Source organism: Lepidochelys kempii, chromosome 21, assembly GCF_965140265.1.
Source record: "Lepidochelys kempii isolate rLepKem1 chromosome 21, rLepKem1.hap2, whole genome shotgun sequence".
NCBI lineage: Eukaryota > Metazoa > Chordata > Testudines > Cheloniidae > Lepidochelys > Lepidochelys kempii.
In genome coordinates, this window is record NC_133276.1 from 17141530 (window position 1) to 17164429 (window position 22900).

General features: G+C 50.5%; 1 protein-coding gene across 4 annotated transcripts in view; it reads left to right on the forward strand.

The window, feature by feature from the left end:
- The window catches only part of CPNE5 (copine 5), a 195635-nt gene that overhangs the window by 151784 nt on the left and 20951 nt on the right, over positions 1–22900 (forward strand). The window contains exon 19 of one of the 4 annotated variants that reach the window (XM_073320011.1): positions 475–911. The exons of the other annotated variants lie outside the window; for them this stretch is intronic. Coding sequence (XP_073176112.1) covers positions 475–483 — 9 coding nt within the window. The 3' untranslated portion in view covers positions 484–911. Of the gene's footprint in view, positions 1–474; positions 912–22900 lie in introns of those variants that run through there. 4 annotated transcript variants of the gene reach the window in all.

Here is a 22900-nt window from a genome sequence, read left to right on the forward strand (position 1 = left end):
GCTTTGGCCTTTTCCCTTAGCTAGAGGCGTTGACTTAGGGCAGCAGTGATTGCATAACAACCCTGTGCGAATGCAGAGACCCGACTGTGATATTTGTCATTGTCATAGGAAGTGATTAGTACTAGCTCCATGGGACAAGCCAGCCAAATCCACACCTTTAGAACAAATGCTACACATGCCGTGCAGTCAGAAAGTCACCCCTACAGGGTCACCTCCTCCCCAGGCTTGTAATCTCCTACTGTCCCTTCCTGTACCACAAAGAGAGATTGTAAGTGAGTACGGGTAATGAGGCATAAAAGTCAGAAAGGGTTACGAGAAAAATAAAGACAAAATGCTACTGGTGCCTAACTTAACAAACTCTACTAAATTCAAAGCAAAGTTTTCTCATCCCATGTTTCCGCTGTCTGACTGGACAAACTTCTTAGGTCAGGATCCCACCCCCGAGTCCAATGACTGCTTCCTTTGTCATTTCAGGTGCAGTAAATGTGATGGGCAGGGGGAGTGAGAGATGTTTGGGATTTTTTTCCCTCCATTTTATAGTTTCAGTCCCTCTCTTGAAAAACATTCCCAGCTGAGAACTAGGAGACCAAGACTCTGTGTGGAAGGATGTTCCCCGCTGCTTTTTTCTCACCTGTTTGAGCTTCCTTTGTTTCCATTGCTGCTTGACAGCTCTGTGTACTGCTTACATGTAACTGAAGCAGAGCACACACTCCTTTGCCTAGGACAGATGTGTTTGCCAGCCTCAGTTTGGAACATGTGGTAATAACACCATACAGGGGAATCTTATAACTTCACATACAGTGCTGCCAGACACATTTTACCAGGACCATACTGATCTGCAAATTATGAGTTTTCAAATGATACCTTGCAAGGTGTACTTTGTACAAAGATTATTACAATAAAGTGTGAACACAGGAATACATTCTGTCTCACTTCCTTCAAGGGCTGTTTGCCCCAGACCTGAGCTCCCAGTGCCAGAGTGCTGTTCCCATCTCCCTTATATTCAGGGTGGAATCTAAAGAACCATTTCAGCCCCAGTGAATCATCAGATATAAATTTGCACTGGCGTTCCAAGATCTGCTAACGATAGGACAATGGGAGAACACTATTACTGATGGAAATTTTGAATAACTTGATCATGTGTGTACCTGTGAGGTTTCACAGGATTTGAACACACGTCTGCAGCCCTTCAGGTGGGCAGTGACTCTACTCCACCCCAGGCAGCCTTGGCATAGCCATTAATAATGCACCAGACATCCTGGGAGACCAGTCACTATGGGAAGTGCCGTCCATGGTAGATGACTGTCAGCCTCTCCCATGACTGCTGATTGGCCCAGAGCCACCAGGTAAGCCTGGAGGGAGTACCAGGAAGTGACAGTGCATCAAGGCAGATCGTGACCTGCTGCTGAGATAGATCCTGCCTCACTCTGGGTTGCTGTTCCCCTTGCCTCATTCCTCCTTCCTCACCCTGCCTCTGGTTCCTGGCTCTTGACCCCTGGTTCCGGACCTGAGATATCGACTCAACCTCGACCTCCTCCAACTCTGACCCCTGGACCTGACTGAGCACATCCCAGTCCCTGGCAGTTTGCACAGATGACTCTGACCCTGCACAGCCTGTGCCCCAGTGGGGACATGGAGGTAGTGGGCAGTCCATTGCCCAGCCAGCCCCCAGAAGCACCAGATCCCTGGGCACAGATCACCCACATAGAAGCTGAGGTTTCAGCTCCATGGCCACAGACAGCACAATGTTGCGCAGAAAACCAGGCCCTCCATGGGTAGGCACAGGTGATGGCCCCACCACTTGAGCCAGCCCCGTGATGCCTCTAGTGCAGCAATCGATGGAGACTGCCAAAAATTCAGGGGTTTGCTTAATTAGTGCTGTCTATTGTTTCTGCTCTGCTCCCGGACTGACTCCACAAAGCAGGCCAAGGTGGGGCTGGTAACTAGTTTACTGACTGGTGAGGCACTGGATTGGGCCTCTCCCCTGCTCAAGCAGACTAGTCAGGCACCGATGGACTGGAGCACCCTCCTCTGAGCCTTTTCCACAATTGCTGATGACCCTCTCAGCATGCGATCGGCCAAAGCCTCCCCAAGGAAGCTGCGGCAGCAACAGGGGCCAGCCCCCATCGTCCACGGCACACTTCATGGCTTGTGGCCAACACCAAGTGGCACAAGGTGGCCCAGTTATACCAGTTCCAGTGGGGATTAAGCAAAGCGTGAGTTAGCATGGGCAGAAGTCCCTGTGGACCTGGACACCTCCATTGATCTGGCCATCCTCATTGACAACCAGATACATGCGCTGAGGGAGGAAAAGAGGGGTAGAACATGCCCCCACGCCCTGTTCTAGCCCCCATGAGCTCAACCCCCGCACCCATGCAGGTGACTCAGCCCACTGCCAGTTGACCACGAAGGAGAAGGAGTGACATTGGTGCAATAGCCTGCACTGCTGCTGCACTGAGCCAGGACATGTTTGCTTCATGCCCATCACGGATCCTGGCCAGGAAGGGATCAGGAAACAATCAAGCTCAGGCCTCGTAGGAGGACCAGGCTGGGCACAACCACACAGCTACGCCCAGGGCTGACCCCCCAAGTTTTGATGGGGACCCGTGAGGGTCCACTGGTTTCTAATTCAGCTGTGCGTCCATGGCAAAACTCAACGACTGCCCTTGCAGTGGGCACTCATTGACTCCAGAGCCATTGACAATTTCATAAATTCCAAGACTGCCCGAGCTCTGCAAATCCCCATCTGGCAGAAGTCCATGCTGGATGTTGTGGAAACTGTAGATGGGACCCTCTTGTCCTTGGGCTGGTAACCCAGGAGACAGTGCCCCTGGAAGCAGTAATTCAGGAGCACCGAGAATTGCTGCAGTTCAGGGTGGTCTGTTCCCCACGTTTCCCCTGAAGCTTGGCATCACGTGGTTGGCATGGCGTGACCCCCATATTCTCTGGCGAGCACAGAGGATCAGCTTCCCATAGAATCATAGAATATCAGGGTTGGAAGGGACCTCAGGAGGTCATCTAATCCAACCCCCTGCTCAAAGCAGGACCGATTCCCGACTAAATCATCCCAGCCAGGGCTTTGTCAAGCCTGACCTTAAAAACTTCTAGGGAAGGAGATTCCACCACCTCCCTAGGTAACGCATTCCAGTGTTTCACCACCCCCCTAGTGAAAAAGTTTTTCCTAATATCCAACCTAAATCTCCCCCACTGCAACTTGAGACCATTACTCCTTGTTCTGTCATCTGCTACCACTGAGAACAGTCTAGAGCCATCCTCTTTGGAACCCCCTTTCAGGTTGTTGAAAGCAGCTATCAAATCCCCCCCTCATTCTTCTCTTCTGAAGACTAAACATCCCCAGTTCCCTCAGCCTCTCCTCATAACTCATGTGTTCCAGTCCCCTAATCATTTTTGTTGCCCTCCACTGGACTCTTTCCAATTTTTCCACATCCTTCTTGTAGTGTGGGGCCCAAAACTGGACACAGTACTCCAGATGAGGCCTCACCAGTGTCGAATAGAGGGGAACGATCACGTCCCTCGATCTGCTTGCAGTGCCCCTACTTATACATCCCAAAATTCCATTGGCCTTCTTGGCAACAAGGGCACACTGTTGACTCCTATCCAGCTTCTCGTCCATTGTAACCCCTAGGTCCTTTTCTGCAGAACTGCTGCCGAGCCATTCGGTCCCTAGTCTGTAGCAGTGCATTGGGTTCTTCCGTTCTAAGTGCAGGACTCTGTCCTTGTTGAACCTCATCAGATTTCTTTTGGCCCAATCCTCCAATTTGTCTAGGTCCCTCTGTATCCTATCCCTGCCCTCCAGCGTATCTACCTCTTCTCCCAGTTTAGCGTCATCTGCAAATTTGCTGAGGGTGCAATCCACACCATCCTCCAGATCATTTATCATGATATTGAACAAAACCGGCTCCAGGACCAACCCTTGGGGCACTCCACTTGATACCGGCTGCCAACTAGACATGGAGCCATTGATCACTACCCGTTGAGCTCGACAATCTAGCCAACTTTCTGTCCACTTTATACTCCATTCGTCCAGCCCATACTTCCTTAACTTGCTGGCGAGAACACGGTGGGAGCACTGTCGGCAGGCCTGCCGCTGTAGCAGCAACAGCAGAAGACCCTGGATCCAGGGGCCCCATCCCAGGCACCAGTGAGTCTACCCCAGTATGTGCCGGGGGCTCTCAGCTACTGGCTGGAGTGAGACACTCCCGGGTCTGACACCCCTTCCCACCCCTGTGTTCCTGATAAATACCAGGCTTACGCAGGCGTCTTCAGGAAAAAATGTGGACACATTGCCTCCATACCGACACTGTGATGTCACTGTTGACCTACAGTCAGGGTGAAAGTTCCCTGTGGCCGTAATTACGCGATGCCCGAACCAGAACTGGTGATTCTCCAGGCGGGTATTCAAGAAAACAATGTATCGATCCGAAATACACCAGTGACCAAGTGCCAGGTTGCAGAGGCATTAGTCAGTCCAAATGGCATTACCAGATACTCAGTGTCTTTAATGAGTTTAGAAAGCGGTTTTCCATTCATCTCCCACAGGGGCCACATTCCTCTTCATAAAGAAGAAATACGGGACTTTGCGCCTCTTTGTAGACTACTGGACACTGAATCAAGTGAAAATTCGGAACTGTCACCCCTGGCCGTTAATCCCAGCATTGTTGGATTCCATGAGATCCACATGGATATTCAGCAACCCAGACTTCCTAGAGGTAACAATCTCATGCCCATTTGGGCAGGAGATGAATGGAAAACCACTTTCTAAACTCATTAAAGACACTGAGTATCTGGTAATGCCATTTGGACTGACTAATGCCTCTGCAACCTGGCACTTGGTCACTGGTGTATTTCGGATCGATAGGATCACTCCAGCTGAACAGACCTACGAGCTCCTTGATAAAGAATTGCTTGAGATTAAATCTGCATTTGCGGAGTGGCCTCACTACGGGCGGGGCTCGATGCCCTGGACAAGTGTTACTGATCATAGAAATCTTGAGTATCTGCACAGGGCCAATGCGCTGAACCAGAGACAGCTGAGCGGGGTCTTATTCTTCTCCTGCTTCAACTTCAAGATTACCTGCCCACCGGGGAGCAAGCAGAGCAAGGCCAATGCTCTGTTCCGTGAAGGAGACTGTTACAAGGAAGGAGAGAAAGCTAGCCAGGAACAACCCTACTTCCTCAAGCCCCACAACTTCCTTAGTGCCACCCTGTCCCAAGATCTAATCACACTGCTCCAATCAGCCTCTCAGGGGAGGCCCAGAGGGTGGTAGACTCCCAGAGCAAGCAAGAGCTCAGAATGAGAAAGAACGTTCCATGCAGGGCGGAATAACAGATATACGTTCCACCAGGACTCCCTGGTTGGAAGTACTACGTGTGAGCCATGCTGATCCCCTAGCGGGGCACTACAGTGGCCTCAAGCCACTATCCCAGCCTCCTGCTTCTTCTAGAAACCCTGCATGCCGGCTGAAATTCAGGAGTAGGTTAATTCATGCGATTTATGTGCTTGCACCAAGGTGCTGCACACCAAACCTCTCGGCACCCTGATGACCATGGAGAATCTGCCCTGGCCACGGACAGCCATTGCCATGGATTTCATTGTAGAACTCACCAAATCAAATAGCCACACAGCAGTACTCATAGACTCTGAGACTTTAAGGTCACAGGGGACCGTCATGAACATCTAGTCTGACCTCCTGCGCATCGCAGGCCACAGAACCTCACTCCAGTAACTAACCTCTGGCTGAGTTACTGAAGTCCTCAAATCATGGTTTAAAGACGTCAAGTTACAGAGAATCCACCATTGACACTAGTTTAATGCAAGTGACCCGTGCTCCACACTGCAGAGAAAGGCGAAAACACCCCAGGATCTCTGCCAATCTGACCTGGGGGGAAATTCCTTCCTGACCCCAAATCTGGTGATCAGTTAGACCCTGAGCCATGTGGGCAAGACCCAGCAGCCACACACCTGGGAAAGAATCCACTGTAGGAACTCAGAGCGCTCCCCATCTAGTGTCATAGATCAACTGACCAAGATAGCACACTTCATCCTCTGTGCCCACGTACCATCAGCTGAGGTGGTGGCTCAGCTCCTAGTAACAATGTTGTCCGCCTCCATGGGCTGCTCCACCGCATCACCTCGATCAAGAGACCCAGTTCATCTTGCATGTCTGGCCCGAAACCCTCCAGCTACTAAACATCCACTCCTGTGCCTCCTCAGCATACCACCCCCGGACTGATGGCCTGACCGAGAGGGTGAAGCAAGTACTGGGACAGTATTTATGGAGCCTGCTTAATTACCACCAGAACAACTGGTCCACCCTCCTACCCAACACCATATTTGCATACCACAAGGCCAACCATGGCTCCACAGGACAAAGCCCTTTTTTGCTAACTATGGATTTCACCCCTGATTCCTTCAGCCTTTCTGCTGACTTGGTTTAATAAATCCAACACATTCAAGAAGAGCTGAGGGGGCCCCTCAAGGATGCGAAGAAGGACTGCAAACAGTGTGCAGATGGCCGGAGACAAGAGGGGTGGTCTTTTCGGTAGGCCACAGGTCTGGTTATCTATTAAGCACCTCAACACGAGCAGGCCCTCTCTCAAGCTAGACCACTAGTTCCTTGGACCCTACCAGATATGTCAGAAAATCAACCCTGTTGCTTTCAAACTCCACCCGCCCGAGTCCCTCAAATTGCACCGGTCATCCATACTTCTCTCTCAGAACTGTACGCCAGGAATTGTTCCCCAACCGAACACAGCCACTGCCCCCTGGTTCCAGGTCAGGGCCATGTGGAGTACGAGGTCTGGGCCATCCTGGACTCCAGATTAAAGCGAGGTCAGTTGTGGTAGCTCATATGCCAGGAAGGCTGTGGCCCCCAAGAACAGTCTGGGAGCCTACTGGTACTGTTCACACTCCTGAAATAGTAAAAGACTTTCACAAATGCCACCCAAACAAGCCTGGCCCATGTGCCCCAGGGGTGATGTGGGGATTCATAAGTCTTGAACCCAGGTCTGTGAGTGGGTGGCGCTTCCCCCCGCCCCCTCCCCAGGCAGCCGTGGCAGGGTGAGGGTCAACACACCAGGCATCCTGGAAGGCCAGGAAGTGCCACCCATGACTGGCAGCTCCTCCCATGACTTCTGATTGGCCCAAACCCACCATGTAAGCCTGTAGGGAGAGAAGCAGGAAGCCTCATCCCTGACCTCCTGCTGAGACAGACCCTGCTTCACTCCTGGTTCCTGATTCCTTGACCTTCCCCCAGTTCCTGGCTAATGACTCTGGCTTGGTCCTCAGCTCTGGACCCCAGCTATCAACTCTAGCTCGAGCTCCTCCAGTCTGACCGTCTATGACTCTAACCACTGGACATGACTGCCCAAGCCCTGGTCCCTCACAGCATCAACCACAGACCACAATGCAGCTATGTGTTGGCATTAAACACCACAGCATTCCAGCCCAGGCCTGTGTTGGGGGGACACAGCTGTGTATTTGACTTTGTTGGGAACACCAATATCCACTGCTACTTTGTTTAGTCCGGGCAATGCAACGTTGGCTGTTGTTACATTTACCAATAGAGGGTTGATTGTTTGTCAGTAATGACTAGTGCATGTTGGCCATTGGAAAATGCCCTATAAAAATCTATGAAACGCTCTATGAAAAAACTTTTCATAGAGCTCCTTGGTAGTTTGGCCACGTATAGCTGATTCAGGTTTGTTTGCTTGTATTACAGGCAGACATGCTCTGCCTGTTTTGATGGAATTGTTCACGGGTTGGTTGATGTGTAGCAATCAGATCTCTTCTCTCAGGAGTTACCTCAGGATATTCTACAGGTCACTCCTGGCTTTCTGTCAGGCATCGTCTCACTGCAATCAGCTGTTAATGACACGCCTACAGTGTGCTGTACAGGCACGGATTGCAGTGATGACAGCATGGTTGATGTACGTACTCAGCAGCGAGTTGCTGTTGTTTTCGTGTTTATTATGGGATGGGTGGAAATCATGCAGATCAGCAGGGTTGATCTTTCCAGCTCTGTGTACCGTATCCAAAGGATGGGATGGATACTCAGCTGGTGTAAATCAGCCTATCTCCATTGATTTCAATGAAGCTATGCTGATGTACACCATCTGAGGTTCTAGCCCTGTATGCGATTGGGGTGGTGTAAGAACCAGAATCGAATCATGTTGAAAATGGCAATAGCAAAGGGCGGTTCTTCAGCTATATACCCGTTCAGTCAAAGAGCTCAGCTTGATCCCTGACAGGGCAAAGCAATCAGCAAGATGGCTCAGCTCCGGGCTTCTGCAATTATGACGTCTTTTTATATCTGTGGCTAGTTACTGCTCTCACTCCTGCCTGTGCTTTTCTGTACTGACGACGGCACTTAGATCTGAGCAGGCAAGGTGGATAGAGGCACATTTTGAAAAATTTGAATCTATCCTCTCCAGACTTGACGATGAGCAACAGAGCCATGCGGGGCTTTGTCTCTACTTTACGGCCCATCCAAACTCAGACCTCCATGGCTCAGATAGAATGACACTGATGATGTCGGCATGCTGGAGGTGTTGGAAGCTGAAGCCCAGGGATGTCAAAAGCAGATATCCTCAGGGGTTGGCTGTTGTGTGGAGCTGTAAACATTTTCACCTAATTCCTGTGATGTCCCTTCTTACTCGGTTTGGAATGTTTAAGTTCGATACATTTGCAACTCTGTTATTGCACCAGGTGTCACTTGGCTTCTTGCTTCAAGGCCAAGATGCAAAGTGACCTTTCCACAAATCTTTGTCAGACAGTTTTTCCGCCTACTCCCTGCAGATGTGGAGCTGACTGCAATGTGCCGTGATCACATCACTACGCGCAGGGCCAGCCTCAAGGGGTTGGAAAGCGAGATGCTTTTTTGGAGCCCACCTTAAATGTAACTGACTCACTTGACGTAAAAGAGTGTGTGTGATAGGCAATGTGTGTGTGCGTGTGCATACCTGCGTGTGCATACCTGCGTGTACATGTTCATTTATTCTTTAGTCACCTCCGGCAATGGAGCACAGCCGCTTGTTCCATTGTGAACGACTTTGAAATGTGTCACACATGCAGCTTGGATGGCCATTGCCTCTTTCTTGGTCATGTGTCCTCTGTCATGTTGCAAGTGTTCCCTGGGGTCCCTTCAGTTTGTCTTCGGTAATTTGGTGAACACGGCAGAAGACTGTTATTTCGCACCTCAGCTCGCCAGCTGGATCACAGAACTGTGCACTGCTTGGATCCCGGGCAGCTGAGTCATTCGTCTGCTGATCAAGCCCACTGTGAGGCTTGCAGATCCAAAGACACCCCTCCCTTTGTGAGTGTGATGGGAACTGGCATTCCTGGGCTGCGTTGATGAGACTGGGAAATTTTGGTGCAAAGCATGCTGCGAATTCTTCTTGACACGGAGCATATGTTCTGTTTGTGTCTCCTGATGAGCTGTCATCAGACACCACTTGTTGTTTTGGCCCTGTGATGAAGTCTTCACTCCATTTTTACTCTGTCTTCTAAGAACATTACTCAGCATAAGGGGTGATTAAGGACCGCAGGGTTTGGCTCAGATGTGCTGTGGCAGTAAATAGAAGGGACCTGATGGGGTGCAATCCCATGTGACAGGGGCAGGTTGTCAGGGCTCAGCTGTTGATCCATCCTTTCAGCAGATGTTGGAACCTGGTCTGGCAATGACAGCTGAGTCCTGTGGCTTCATTGTGGCAGGTATGGGGTGCTCCCCCACTTTGGGCATAAGGAAGGCAGGACTGGCACTCTGGAAAGTGGGAACTTGGGACAAAGGTCCTCTGGGGAAACCCTACAAATAGCTCAGCTTTGAGGAAGAAGCCTAGGCTGAATGGGGTGGTGTGATGACACTGCCTACAATGGCATGGAGCCAATCTGTGACTGTTAGCAGCAAATATCTCCAATGGCCAGAGATGGGACACTCAATGGGGAGGGCTCTGAGTTTACTACAGAGAATTCTTTCCCAGGTGTGTGGCTGGTGGCTCTTGTCCACATGCTCAGGGTTTAACTTTTCGCCATATTTGGGGTCAAGAAGGAATTTTCCCCCAGCTCAGATTGGCAGAGACCCTGGGGTTTTTTGCCTTCCTCTGCAGCATGGGGCACAGGTCACTGGCAAGTTTAAACTAGTATCAGTGGTGGATTCTCTGTAACTTGAAGTCTTTAAACCATGATTTGAGGACGTCAGTAACTCAGCCAGAGGTTTTGGGTCTGTTACAGGAGTGGGTGGGTGAGGATCTTTGGCCTGTGACATGCAGGCGGTCAGACTAGATGATCACTATGGTTCCTTCTGACCTTAACGGCTCTGAGTCTGTGAGTTATCATAGAATCATAGAATATCAGGGTTGGAAGGGACCTCAGGAGGTCATCTAGTCCAACCCCCTGCTCAAAGCAGGACCAACACCAACTAAATCATCCCAGCCAGGGCTTTGTCAAGCCTGACCTTAAAAACTTCTAGGGAAGGAGATTCCACCACCTCCCTAGGTAACACATTCCAGTGCTTCACCACCCTCCTAGTGAAATAGTGTTTCCTAATATCCAACCTAGACCTCCCCCACTGCAACTTTAGACCATTACTCCTTGTTCTGTCATCTGGTACCACTGAGAACAGTCTAGAGCCATCCTCTTTGGAACCCCCTTTCAGGTAGTTGAAAGCAGCTATCAAATCCCCCCTCATTCTTCTCTTCCGCAGACTAAACAATCCCAGTTCCCTCAGCCTCTCCTCATAAGTCATGTGTTCCAGTCCCGTAATCATTTTTGTTGCCCTCCACTGGACTCTTTCCAATTTTTCCACATCCTTCTTGTAGTGTGGGGCCCAAAACTGGACACAGTACTCCAGATGAGGCCTCACCAGTGTCAAATAGAGGGGAACAATCACGTCCCTCGATCTGCTGGCAATGCCCCTACTTATACAGCCCAAAATGCTGTTAGCCTTCTTGGCAATAAGGGCACACTGCTAACTCATATCCAGCTTCTCGTCCACTGTCACCCCTAGGTCCTTGTCTGCAGAACTGCTGCCGAGCCATTCGGTCCCTAGTCTGCAGCGGTGCATGGGATTCTTCCGTTCTAAGTGTAGGACTCTGCACTTATCCTTATTGAACCTCATCAGATTTCTTTTGGCCCAATCCTCCAATTTGTCTAGGTCCCTCTGTATCCTATCCCTGCCCTCCAGCGTATCTACCTCTCCTCCCAGTTTAGTATCATCCGCAAATTTGCTGAGAGTGCAATCCACACCATCCTCCAGATCATTTATGAAGATATTGAACAAAACCAGCCCCAGGACCGACCCTTGGGGCACTCCGCTTGATCCCGGCTGCCAACTGGACATGGAGCCATTGATCACTACCCGTTGAGTTATGTGGTGGTGTTTGTTATTTTAGCTGCCAAGAAAAGCAGCGACCCAGGAAGAGGGGAGCGATTAGGCGTTAACCCAGAGTGTGTGCACACTCTGCCCCTTCACAGAGACATATGATCTCATGGCCCTTTTAGGAGCAAGGAACAAGTGGGAACGTGACAGTTTCCTATTTACTCAGAAGTTACACCCAGCACTGACAGTAAACGCTGTTTAAGTGGAAACCTAACAAATTGCCTTATTGCTTCTAATAACTGGGGCCCCTGAGTTTGTTTTGCAGTTACTGTGGTAACAAGTGCGGTACAAATGCCTGGGCAGATTGCTAGGTAGATCAGCAGGCTGATCAATAGATAGAAAGGTAGCTAGGCTGGAACGATAAAATGATCGGATGATTGCTGGGTATAGATGGACAGATAAGTAGCTAGGATGGTAGGTGGATGGACACATTTTTCAGGTTCTTGCTCAAGTAATTCAGCTTCTGCCTGGAACAATAGGACTTTCGATTTGTTTGCTCATTTTGTAATCTGTCTGTTAAAGTCCCCAGGATGCAGCTGAGGTGCAGCAAACTCAATCCAGCCAGGAGATAGTTCATCTTGATTAAGTTGCTCATTTCACTATTTGAATTGCGAAGGGAAAATAAAAACCTCCCTCTCCCTCTGCATGGGCGGCTTTTCTGTCTTCCAACATTCACTCAGCCCTGCAAGTGCCTTCACTGTTGAGATATTATTTCACTAGCTGCAAGATTTGCAAACTGCAGGTTTCAATGTGCCGAACCTTTTTAGTTGATTAGTTTCCTTTTCCTCTTCGCTATCCCACCAAGTAATAAGTTCACCACACCGAGTCCTGGGCATCCATTGATCTCTGGCTCAGTGAGCATGCTCTGATCTAGCATTAACTACTTAGAATCCACCTGGTTCCCCTCTCATGTACACTGGTGTCACCATTCTAACTCCACAGACTTCAGTGGCGTTACCCTGGATTGACGCTGGAGTGAGAGGAGAATCAGGCCCAATTGAGTGGCTCCTGATTTACCCTGGCATGAGAGAGAGAGGAATCAGGCCTAGTGGAGTTACTCCTTGATTACACCAAGGTGAGCGAGAGGAGAATTGGGCCCAGTGGCACTTCACCTCATTTACACCAGTGTGAATGAGAAGAGAATCAGGGCCATTGGAGTGACTCCGATTTACACCCAGGTCAGTGAGAGGGGAATCAGGCCCAATACAGCTACTCCTGAATTGCACCAGGGTGAAAGAGAGGGGAATCAGGACACACTGATGGAGTGACTCTTGATTTACACTAGGGTGAATCATAAGGGGAATGGGGCCCCTTATGTTTAACAAAGCAATTATGGGCCAGACCCTCAGCTTCCTTCCTCAACCCCCATGGAACCTCCTTTTAGTCTACATGGCCCCCCACTTAAGAACATAAGAACGGCCATACTGGGTCAGACCAAAGGTCCATCTAGCCCAGTGTCCTCTCTTCTGACAGTGGCCAATTCCAGGTGCCCCAGAGGGAATGAACAGAACAGGGAATCCTCAAGTGATCCATCCCGTCACCCATTCCCAGCTTCTGGCAAACAGAGGCTAAGGACACCATCCCTGCCCATCCAGGCTAACAGCCATTGATGGACCGATCCTCCATGAACTTATCTAGTTCTTTTTTGAACCCTGTTATAGTCTTGTCTTCAGAACATCCTCTGGCAAGGTTGACTGTGTGTTGTGTGAAGAAATACTTCCTTTTCTTTGTACATGCGATGCAATGTATGTGTTTTGTTTGTTTTAAACCTGCTGCCTATTCATTTCATTGGTGACCCCTAGTTCTTGTGTTCTGAGAAGGAGTAAATAACACTTCCCTAGTCACTTTCTCCACCCCAGTCATGATTTTATAGCCCTCTATCATACCCCCCCTTAGTCATCTCTTTTCCAAGATGAAAAGTCCCAGTCTTATTCATCTCTCCTCATATGGAAGCTGTTCCATGCCCCTAATAATTTTTGTTGCCCTTTTCTGAACCTTTTCCAATTCCATTTGTGCTTGGTGCGGGGGCAGATTTTGGCCCATTGTAGTGGGACAGGAAGGGGAGGGGGCAAAGAGAGGGAAAGACAAAATGGAAAAACAAATGAAAAGCAGGGTGCAGAGAGAGGTGAGAGAGAGAGCCAGAGGCACCCAAGGCTGCTAACCTGGGGCAGAGACCTGCAGAACAATGAACCTAGTGCTGCAAGGCAGGGGAGGGTGCGAGGCAGCCAAGAAGTGCAGTTACTCCAGGGACAAAAAGGGATGGGAGCAGGAATTCAGAAATGAAAATGAGCCCAAGACTGAGCTGAGCAGCACTCAGGCAGACGCCAGCTCCTGTGCCCATCTCACCAGCTGATGCTCAGCAGAGAGGCTGGCCCAGCACGGGGCTCTGTCACTGAAATCGGCGTCTGAGCTCACTGACTCCTCTGGAACAGGTGAGTGAGGAGAGAATCAGGCCCAGGGAAGTTACACCTGATTTACACCAGCGTGAGCCAGAAGGGAATCAGCAATTCCTGATTAAAGGCGTTATTTCACGTACAGGTGGCCTCCACCCATGAAGACAGGAGAACTTATTCCACCCAAAGGCCTTTTCCAAAATGCTTGTCTTTGTCCTGTTCACACAGGCCTCTGGCCAGAGCCGGTCTCTCCATGGGGGGAGGGATAGCTCAGTGGTTTGAGCATTAGCCTGCTAAACCCAGGGTTGTGAGCTCAATCCTTGAGGGGGCCATTTAGGGATCTGGGGCAAAAATTGGGTTTTGGTCCTGCTTTGAGCAGGGGATTGGACTAGATGACCTCCTGAGGTCCCTTCCAACCCTGATATTCTATGATGGGGGCAGGTCCTGCCGCACTCTAGAATTAGGGATCTGTGTTTGCTTTAGTTTCCCCTCCCTTCCCAGCTCACTGGAGAGGTGGGGGGAAATGTGTGTTGGATGGCTACGCATCCATTGGTGGTGAGAAGAGAATGAAGAGGTTCAAGGGTTATTTGTGTAATAATCATTTGCCCTTCCCATGTGCCCTCCATCCAAAACACATTATAAAGGACACCGCTTTCTGGGGCTTAGTGTCAATGAGGATCAGTGCTTTACCCCTCTCGCTGCTCCCCTGTGGGAGGTCATTATTATTACCAGCCTCCATTATGCAGCTGGGGAAACTGAAACATAGAGGAAGTGGCTCACCCAAAATCTCAGAGCGTCAGGAATAGACCCCCAGAACTCCTGACTCCCTGGGTCTTAACCCCATGAGCATCCTTCAGCCCCTAGCTAGCAGCTGTGCCGGGAGCTGTTATCAGTCCAGCACCATTCCCAGCAGGAAATTCACTTAAAAACAAGAAAGCAAAGTAGGGCAGCACAGGGTAAGTGCCAGGTGCCCAGCAGGCTCAGGGCTGGGCAGACACCCTTTCTTTTCTCTGACCCCTTGCTTTGGTGTGTGTGGGTCTGCATAGTGACCTGGGAGGGGAGCAAGAGCTAGGGGCCTTCTGCCCACTTGGTGGCCAAGCTCTGAGGCCGGCTCTGGCTGGGAACCAGAGGAGAATTAATGGTGGTGAGAATTCCGCGTGAGGAAGAAGGCAAAGCGAGCACACAGAGCAGCGAGCGATTTGCTCTGCTGAGCCCTGTGGGCGCTCGGGGACCTTGAGGGCAGCCTCTTAGCAAGCCTGCAGCTGACTGGGATGCTAGTCATTTTGCACTTCAGCAGGCCAGCGAGGCTCAGGGCAGAGAAGGTAATTAGCCATCACAGACTCCTAGGACTTGCCAGACAGGATTGACTCAAGGAGGCTGGCCTCCATCAGAGGACCATGGAACTTGCCAGATCAGATCAGACCACTGAACCCTTTAGCCTAGTATTCCACCTCTAGTACTGAGAAAGGCAAACTCTCCTGCTGCTAGTCACCTGCCTATTGTGCAATGCTTGTACACATAGGGGTGGAGTTCCTTCCTGACCCCTACAGAATGTCAGGTGAGCCCTGAAGCATGAAATTCAGTTACCCCATTCTTATGATTAATGATCAAAATGATTTCACTGCTTTTTAAAATCCAGCCCTGCTGTGACTCCGCTCTCTGCTGTAGCCATGAACTGCATACAAGCTTACTCATCCCTCATCAGTCTAATTCCTGTTCCCAATTAAACTGTTTCCTGCATGAATACTAGAGTGGCTGCTGTTGCATGAAGTTCTCCTTTGCTATTACGAGCCATTGATTATGTGGTATAGTTAATCGCAGCACCTCGTCCAACACTCAGCCCAGAATCCCATCAGCCTGTACTAGCTTGAGTCAATGCATTTCGTTAGCAGATGTGGAGAGAGCCTCATTGCTCATTTCGTGGCAGCCTTCTCCAGCTGACATCCTTCATAGGCATCTTGTATGGAACTCACTAGCCCCTGCCCCTCCACTGCACCCTTCACGTAATGGGTATGTCCAGACATGCGCTTGTGATCGAAGCCTGGCTGAAAGGAAGACAAAAACAGGGCATGATTGCTCTGGACATGGGCTGGGAGAGGGATTGAGCACAGCTGATTAAAACACCGGTTGGGAGCTCAGTACAGGGGAGGATGGCTTAGAGTTGCTGCCCCATTGCCCTTTGCTTTCGGGTAACTGCTGGTGACATGACTTTTTTAGATTTGTTGCAGGGGGGCTGCCAGGCCTCAAAGAAATTCTTTGATGGATGTTGTGAAGGCCAAGTCTATAACAGGGTTCAAAAAAGAACTAGACAAGTTCATGGAGGATCCGTCCATCAATGGCTATTAGCCAGGATGGGCAGGGATGGCGTCTCTAGCCTCTGTTTGCCAGAAGCTGGGAATGGGCAACAGGGGATGGATCACTTGATATTTACCTGTTCTGTTCATTGCCTCTGGGGCACCTGGTTTTGGCCACTGTTGGCAGACAGGAAACTGGGCTAGATGGACCTTTGGTCTGATCCAATATGACCATTCTTGTGTTCTTATACTTCTTATGTTCACGCAGCCAGTTCCTGCCCCTGAGCCCGTCCCTGGGGCGTCTTTAAGTGACACAAAGCCACCCTTCTGGATGCTCTGCCACCCAGCTCCGCCATGGGCTGCACAGCTAGGGAAAAGAATTCCCATACTCAGAGATGCCCAGCTGGCTGAACAGCTGCTGTGGGGCCATAAGCAGCTGACATGGATTAGAGCAGATCTGAAACTGATCTAATTCATACTGGGAACTGGCCTGGTCCCCAGCCTGCTCCAAGTTCACAGAGACCTGAAGGTTCCTTCCCCACCCCAGGAGCAGCTCTAAAACAGTCCAGGGTCTGGGCCATGCTTCGCTAGACATACAGCTGCAGAGATGGACAGATATGAATGGACAGAGTAAGCCAGCCTAGTATGTACAGCTTAGAGAATCTCTTGGCCCAAAGGCAAGCTGCATCAAGAGACGAGTGAGGTGCCTCCGAAGGTCCTTTAATGCCAGGGAAAAGGCTAAGGTCTTTAGGGCCTGACCCTACAGTCACCAAGGTCATTGGCAAAGCTCCCGTTGACTTTGATGGTGCAAAATTGGGGACTGACACAGAATCAAATCGGGGGGAACTCCAGACTCATTCCGTGTAGACAAAAGGTCAAGCCTATGGGCTGGGTCCAGTGGAGATGTGTTCTCATGAGTTCCCATGAGACCAAGGAGGAATGACATGGTCCGTTGAAATTCAAATGCAGCCTTTTGACCAACAAAACAACTTCTACAAGACTAATAATAAAAGCCAGGGCAATATAGAGTCAGGGAGCAGTGGATGCAGATGGATGCCCCCGTTACTGAGTTGGGTCTGGCATGGTATATATCAAGCTAGCAGCGGAGCTGGAGCCCGGTGGGAAGCGATCCCTCATGCCTCGATGCAGTTACAGCAGCCAGGGCACTCACTCCAGCAGGGTGATCTTACTGCACCGTGCAAGCTGGCAAGGCGAATAATCAAACATGAAACAAGCTGCCGCACAGCCATAACCTGGATTGCGGCTCTGACGATGAGCTACGGCTCCCATCCCGGCTCTCTTATTACAGAAACGCTCCGCTAATGGCTTAGTAGGCTCAGCCATTAATGAACCCTGCTCAGACGCAGCCACGGGGCTACTTAGATTGTCTCCAACAAATTCTAGGCCAATTGCTGTCAACAACTGGCATAAATCAAACCCACTCCTTCTTCCACCCCCCCTTTCTCATTGACAAAACTAAGTTGGTCTCCCTGTTTCAGGCTCTAATCCCTATTTCAGAAGGAGCCAGAGTGAACAATGCAGCTTGGGCTGTGTTTTAGTAATTACCAATCTCGGGCCCTGGCAGGCCATGCCAGGCAATGAATTCCAGAACTGATGGCCCCCACTGTGCCAGTGTCTTGCCCCAGAATCCAGCCCCAGAGCTTCTCAGCTGAACAGAACTGCCCCAGGAAAGTGAGAGGGCATCTGTGAAGACAGCCACAGCCCAGTCCCTTGGGGCCAGGGAGGTGCCGATGGCTGGCAGCTGGAGTCACATGGGCACATGGATTTGTGCAGGGCAGAGTAGGGGACCCAGGATTGCGTATTCACCTCGGTGCACTCCACTGAGCAGAGGATGAGCTGGTCCTGCGCTACCTGCAGATGCTGGACCCAGTCCTTGGGTCTGACGGAGCTGCAGGCTGCACAGGATGCTCGGTGGAAGGGCTGTACACCACCTCTGTGCCTTCTGATCCTGGGTCTGGTGGGGATCAGCTCAGCCCCCCGGTGCTGGTCTGGTTGGGCCAGTGGGCTGATGTACTATCAAAGGTCCAATGTTCTCCCTCACATACGTGTAAATCAGGAGTGGCTCTGGTGGAGTTACCCCAGTTTCACGCCACTGTAAGTGAGCCGGGTGTCAGGCTCCTGTTTGTATTACGATTCAGAGGTGTTCCTGTTTGCAAGTCTTATCATCTGGCCTGTCTGTGTTTTGGACGAGCAGCTTAAAGCTGCGCACCAGAGCTTTCGGAAGGGCCCCACCATCAGGAAAGGGAGACAGTGTGGCTGAGTGGCTAGAGCTGAACTGGGACTCGGGTGACCTGGTTCTATTCTCAGCTCTGCCTCTGGCTTGCTGGTAAATCACGTTGCCGCCCTGGATCTCAATTGCCCCAGCTGTAAAATGGGGATAATGATATTCACAGAATCACAGGGTTGGAAGGGACCTCAGGAGGTCATCTAGTCCAACCCCCTGCTCAAAGCAGGACCAATCCCCAATTTTTGCCCCAGATCCCTAAATGGCCCCCTCAAGGATTGAACTCACAACCCTGGGTTTAGCAGGCCAATGCTCAAACCACTGAGCTATCCCTCCCCCAACAATGGCACAGGCATATTGACAGCCTGTGCCAAGCACTTTGAGATCCACTGATAAAAAGTGCTGGGGATTAGTAGCTATAGCATTCAAAACTCCCGAACAGCTCAGGATTAGCTGACCATGAAGTCAAGTAGCTGTTCTGGGCCAGACTTTTCTGATTAGGAGGGTGGAGTTTGATGATGACATTGAACAAATGTTTTTTTCATGTCTAGAATTCATCTGAATTATTGGAGCCAGATAATAGGCATAAGATAACACAACACCTTTGCCTAAAATAATTCACTCTGAGAGGCTTTTGCCCACGCACAGATGACTGCAATATATAATCATCACTTGATTAACTGTGGGTTAGCAGTCAGTGGCTCTCCCATACCCACTAATGCGATCCCACCTCACCCCTGGCTGATGGATCACGTTAGATTGCCTCTCTGAGCCTCTAGTTGAGCTGTCAGAGTCAGAGACAATGTCAGGCCAGCCATGCTCCATGATTAGATTCACTAGAAGCCAGGAGCTGAGCTACGTTTCTGTCTGCCGTTGATTTGCATCTGAGTGCTTGTGAAAAGGAGAACCCGAGAGTCCCAGAGACGTGGGAATTGCAGGCAGATGCTGCCACAGTGAGTTCTGCCCATAGTGCTTGAGCCTCATACACAGCCCGCACCCTTGCTGTAGATCTTGGGCTCCCCGTTTGCAGTGCTGCCAGTGGACCTCCATCCTGCCATGCAGCCCCCTCTGCTATTCCAGCCCTGAGCCCCACCAGGCTCTGCCAATATTAACTAGGGTTACCATATTTGAACATTCAAAAAAGAGGACACTCCATGGAGGGGGGGATTTGCTCGCCTCCCCCCCCGGCCCCGCCCCAACTCCACCCCTTCCCCGCCCCCATTCCAACCCCTTCCCCAAAGTCCCCTCCCCAACTCCACCCCCTCCCTGCCCCATTGGACCCCTTCCCCAACTCCCCCCCCGGCCCCACCTCCTCCCCTGAGCATGCCAAGTTCCCCCTCCTCCCTCCTCCCTCCTCCCTCCCAGCCACGCGAAACAGCTGTTTCACAGCACAAGCGCTGGGAGCTGGGGGAAAAAGCGGGCACCCTCTTGAGTGATCAACATTCACTTTCTTTCTCGAATGATCAACATTCACTCTCTTTCTTGAATGATCAACTCTTCTTTGGAGAAAAATAACAATGGCAAAATCCCGGACGTTTTTAGATATTTAAAAATTCCTCCCAGACAGTGATTTAAGAACCAAAAAGCCAGACATGTCTGGGAAAATATGGATGTATGGTAATCCTAATATGAATGCCCTTCTTCCAGCTCTCCCAGCACTAGGCCCGTTACTAGGGAGAGACAGTCACTCATGTTAAATGCCTAGCTGCATGGTGATTATGTGCCGTGTGCAAATGAGGTTTAGCATTTGACCTTCCGTCTCCCACATCGCCATCTCTGGCATTCTTACACATGCTTGGAATGGCAGCGTGAGCTAGCAAGGCAATCTGCCATGCTGATTGGCTAGTGGGGAAGTTACCTGATTTGTGAAGCTGCTGTAGTGAGCCCGAGTGGCTTATATTTAGAGTTCAGATCGGGGTTCCTGGGGTCTAGTCCCAGCTCTGGAAGGGATGGAGGCCCAGCTCCTCAAAGCAATATAGGTTCCTAATTCCCACAGATATCAAGGGGCCTCTGGGCCTGCATGCTAATGGCTCAGAGGGAATGAGGGTCAGGGCTATTCATGTCTGTTCCCTGATTCAGAGGGGAGTATAGACCAATGAAGCTGGGGAGTTAGGACTCTTGGGTTCCATTCTTAGTCCTGGGAAGAAAAGAAGTTTTCTATCTCTTGGCCAGATTCTGATCTGTGACAGTACTTTGCTTCTCACCCCATGCCAACTTCACTTCCTGACCAGCCTCCCTTACTTACGGTCTCATTGACCCAGCTTTATAATGCGCTTTGAGATCCTCGGGGTGCTTAATGTTACGAATTGCTGTTAGCTCTTATAAAATCTCACGTCCCGGTGTGTGACCAGAAATCAGCTCAGACAAAGAGCTCTGATTATTAAAGCTCCTGTGTTTAATAGCAAACACAATCTGTGATTGCTGGAAGGGAAGAAAAAGGAGGGAATAATTGGATGATAAAGCAGCGAGTGAGGTAGCTAAGAAATGGAGGTCCTGAAGGAATTGGAGAGACAGCGTGGAAATCACACGGTGTCAATACGATTTTCTGCTGTCATAACCAATTACATGACAGGCAACTCATTAGCAAGGAGACAGTGCAGCTCTCCTGGATTCAGGGAGTGAGCAGGAGAAAGCTTGTTAATATGCAAATGAAAGGAGCTTGACCTAATAAAGGGAAAACAGAAGAGGAGACGCTATCTGTGTTGCCCTGCCCTGCGGTAGCTGCAGTCACTTTCAGAGCTAATCGTGATGGGCAAATTCTTGTAAATAAAATGAATTGCCCGTTACTAAACTTGTTCATTATTGTGGAAGGAAATGAGTTAACCCCTGGCATGGAGAGAGGAGGAGGACTAGCTCCTCAGTGGGTGTAAATCAGCATAGCTTCACTGGAGCTGAGAATCTGGGCCTGGATTTCCCAATTCTGAGCTTAGAAGCCCTGTATAACAACGTGACCAAATTCAGTTCCACTGTTGGTAAACGCATGTGGATTTAGCCTTGAATGTTACATGCATGTAACATCTTTCATCCCACGTGATATCAGAGCACCTACCAAGCTATATACATGCAGCACCCCTGAAATGCAGCTTTCTCTGGGGTGGAGGATGAGAACCAACTGACACACTGCACCACAGTAGGGAGGAAGGGAAATTTTGGCCAAGGACAAGGAGTGTATCATGCAGACGGGACAGGACCTGGTGGGATGAGACAGTTTTGTTACGACGCTGCATTGAGGTTGCCTGAAATAAATTCAAGGCTCTTTAACTGCCCTGCAAGGTTGAAGTGTTAGGAAATTGCTTTTCATGGCAACTGGCCTCGAATTAAAAAAGATAATGGCCAGGACAGTGCAAATCTCAACCCTGGGCAAGCCAAGTTAGAGCACTGTATCAGCCCAGCACCACTAGAGCCTAGTCCCAGCACATGAGCGCCTCAGGGCAAGTCTACACTGCAGAGTCCACCTAAGTTATGTCCAGGGGCAGCCACTGTAGTAATTAAATCGCTTTTGTACGTCTGCCCTACGCTCCTTGTGTCGGCGGTGCGTGTCCTCCCCGATTGCCCTGTCAGCGTCTACGCTGCCTGCAGCGCCCTCCCGACACCGCCCCACGCGCTCTCACGGAGCTGGGGTTAGTACGTCGGCGCAGCGGGCAAGGGACGCTGTGGTGTAGACGCTGACAGGGAGCTCCATAGTGGAGACCAGGGCTCAGCGTCCAGTCCCCGTGTGCAAATGGAATCGGTGCGTAGGCGAGCCGTGGAGCCACAGTGACACCTAGTGAGACTGTGGAGTGAGGGTGAGGAGGAGAGGGAAGCACGCCTGCGTCTGTTTTCCTTCAAATCAGTGTGAATCAGGAGCTGCAGCTCCACTGTTTCTGAGTCTCCTCAGTCACATCATTGCAAATCCCATTGATCCCGACTCCCCTCTCATTCATGTGGGTGTAAATCAGGAGTGACGGTGTAAACCAGGAGTAACCGCATTGATCCCGACTCCCCTCTCATTCACGTGGGGATAAATCTGGAGTGCTGGTGGAAACCAGGATTAACCCCATTGATCGCAATTCCTCTCTCATTCACGTGGGGGTAAACCAGGAGTGCCAGTGTAAATCAGGAGTAACCGCATTGATCCCGACTCCCCTCTCATTCATGCAGGTGTAAATCAGGAGTGACGGTGTAAATCAGGAGCAACCCCATTGATCCCAATTCCCCTCTCATTCACACTGGATAAAGCAGGAGCACTGGTGTAAAGCAGGAGTAACCCCACTGAGCACAATTTGTCCTCTCATTCATGCAGGTGTAAATCAGTAGTAACCCCACTGATCCCAATTCTCCTCTCATTCACACAGGGTAAATCAGCATCGCTGTTAACTCCAGGGGAGTTTTGCCGCTTCACAGCTCAGCATCTGGCCTCTAGCCGTAAAAGTGTCTGGAATTGGTCACCCTGCCTCCAGCCTTCATTGGGGCAGCCGTGTGATGCTTGTAGCCACCGGTCAGTGGCTATTCGTTTCCCAGGGCAAACACAAGCAAGCGGGACCGTGGCAGCTGGGGGCTGGTTACTTATTAATCTGGAAAGCCCCTTCAAGC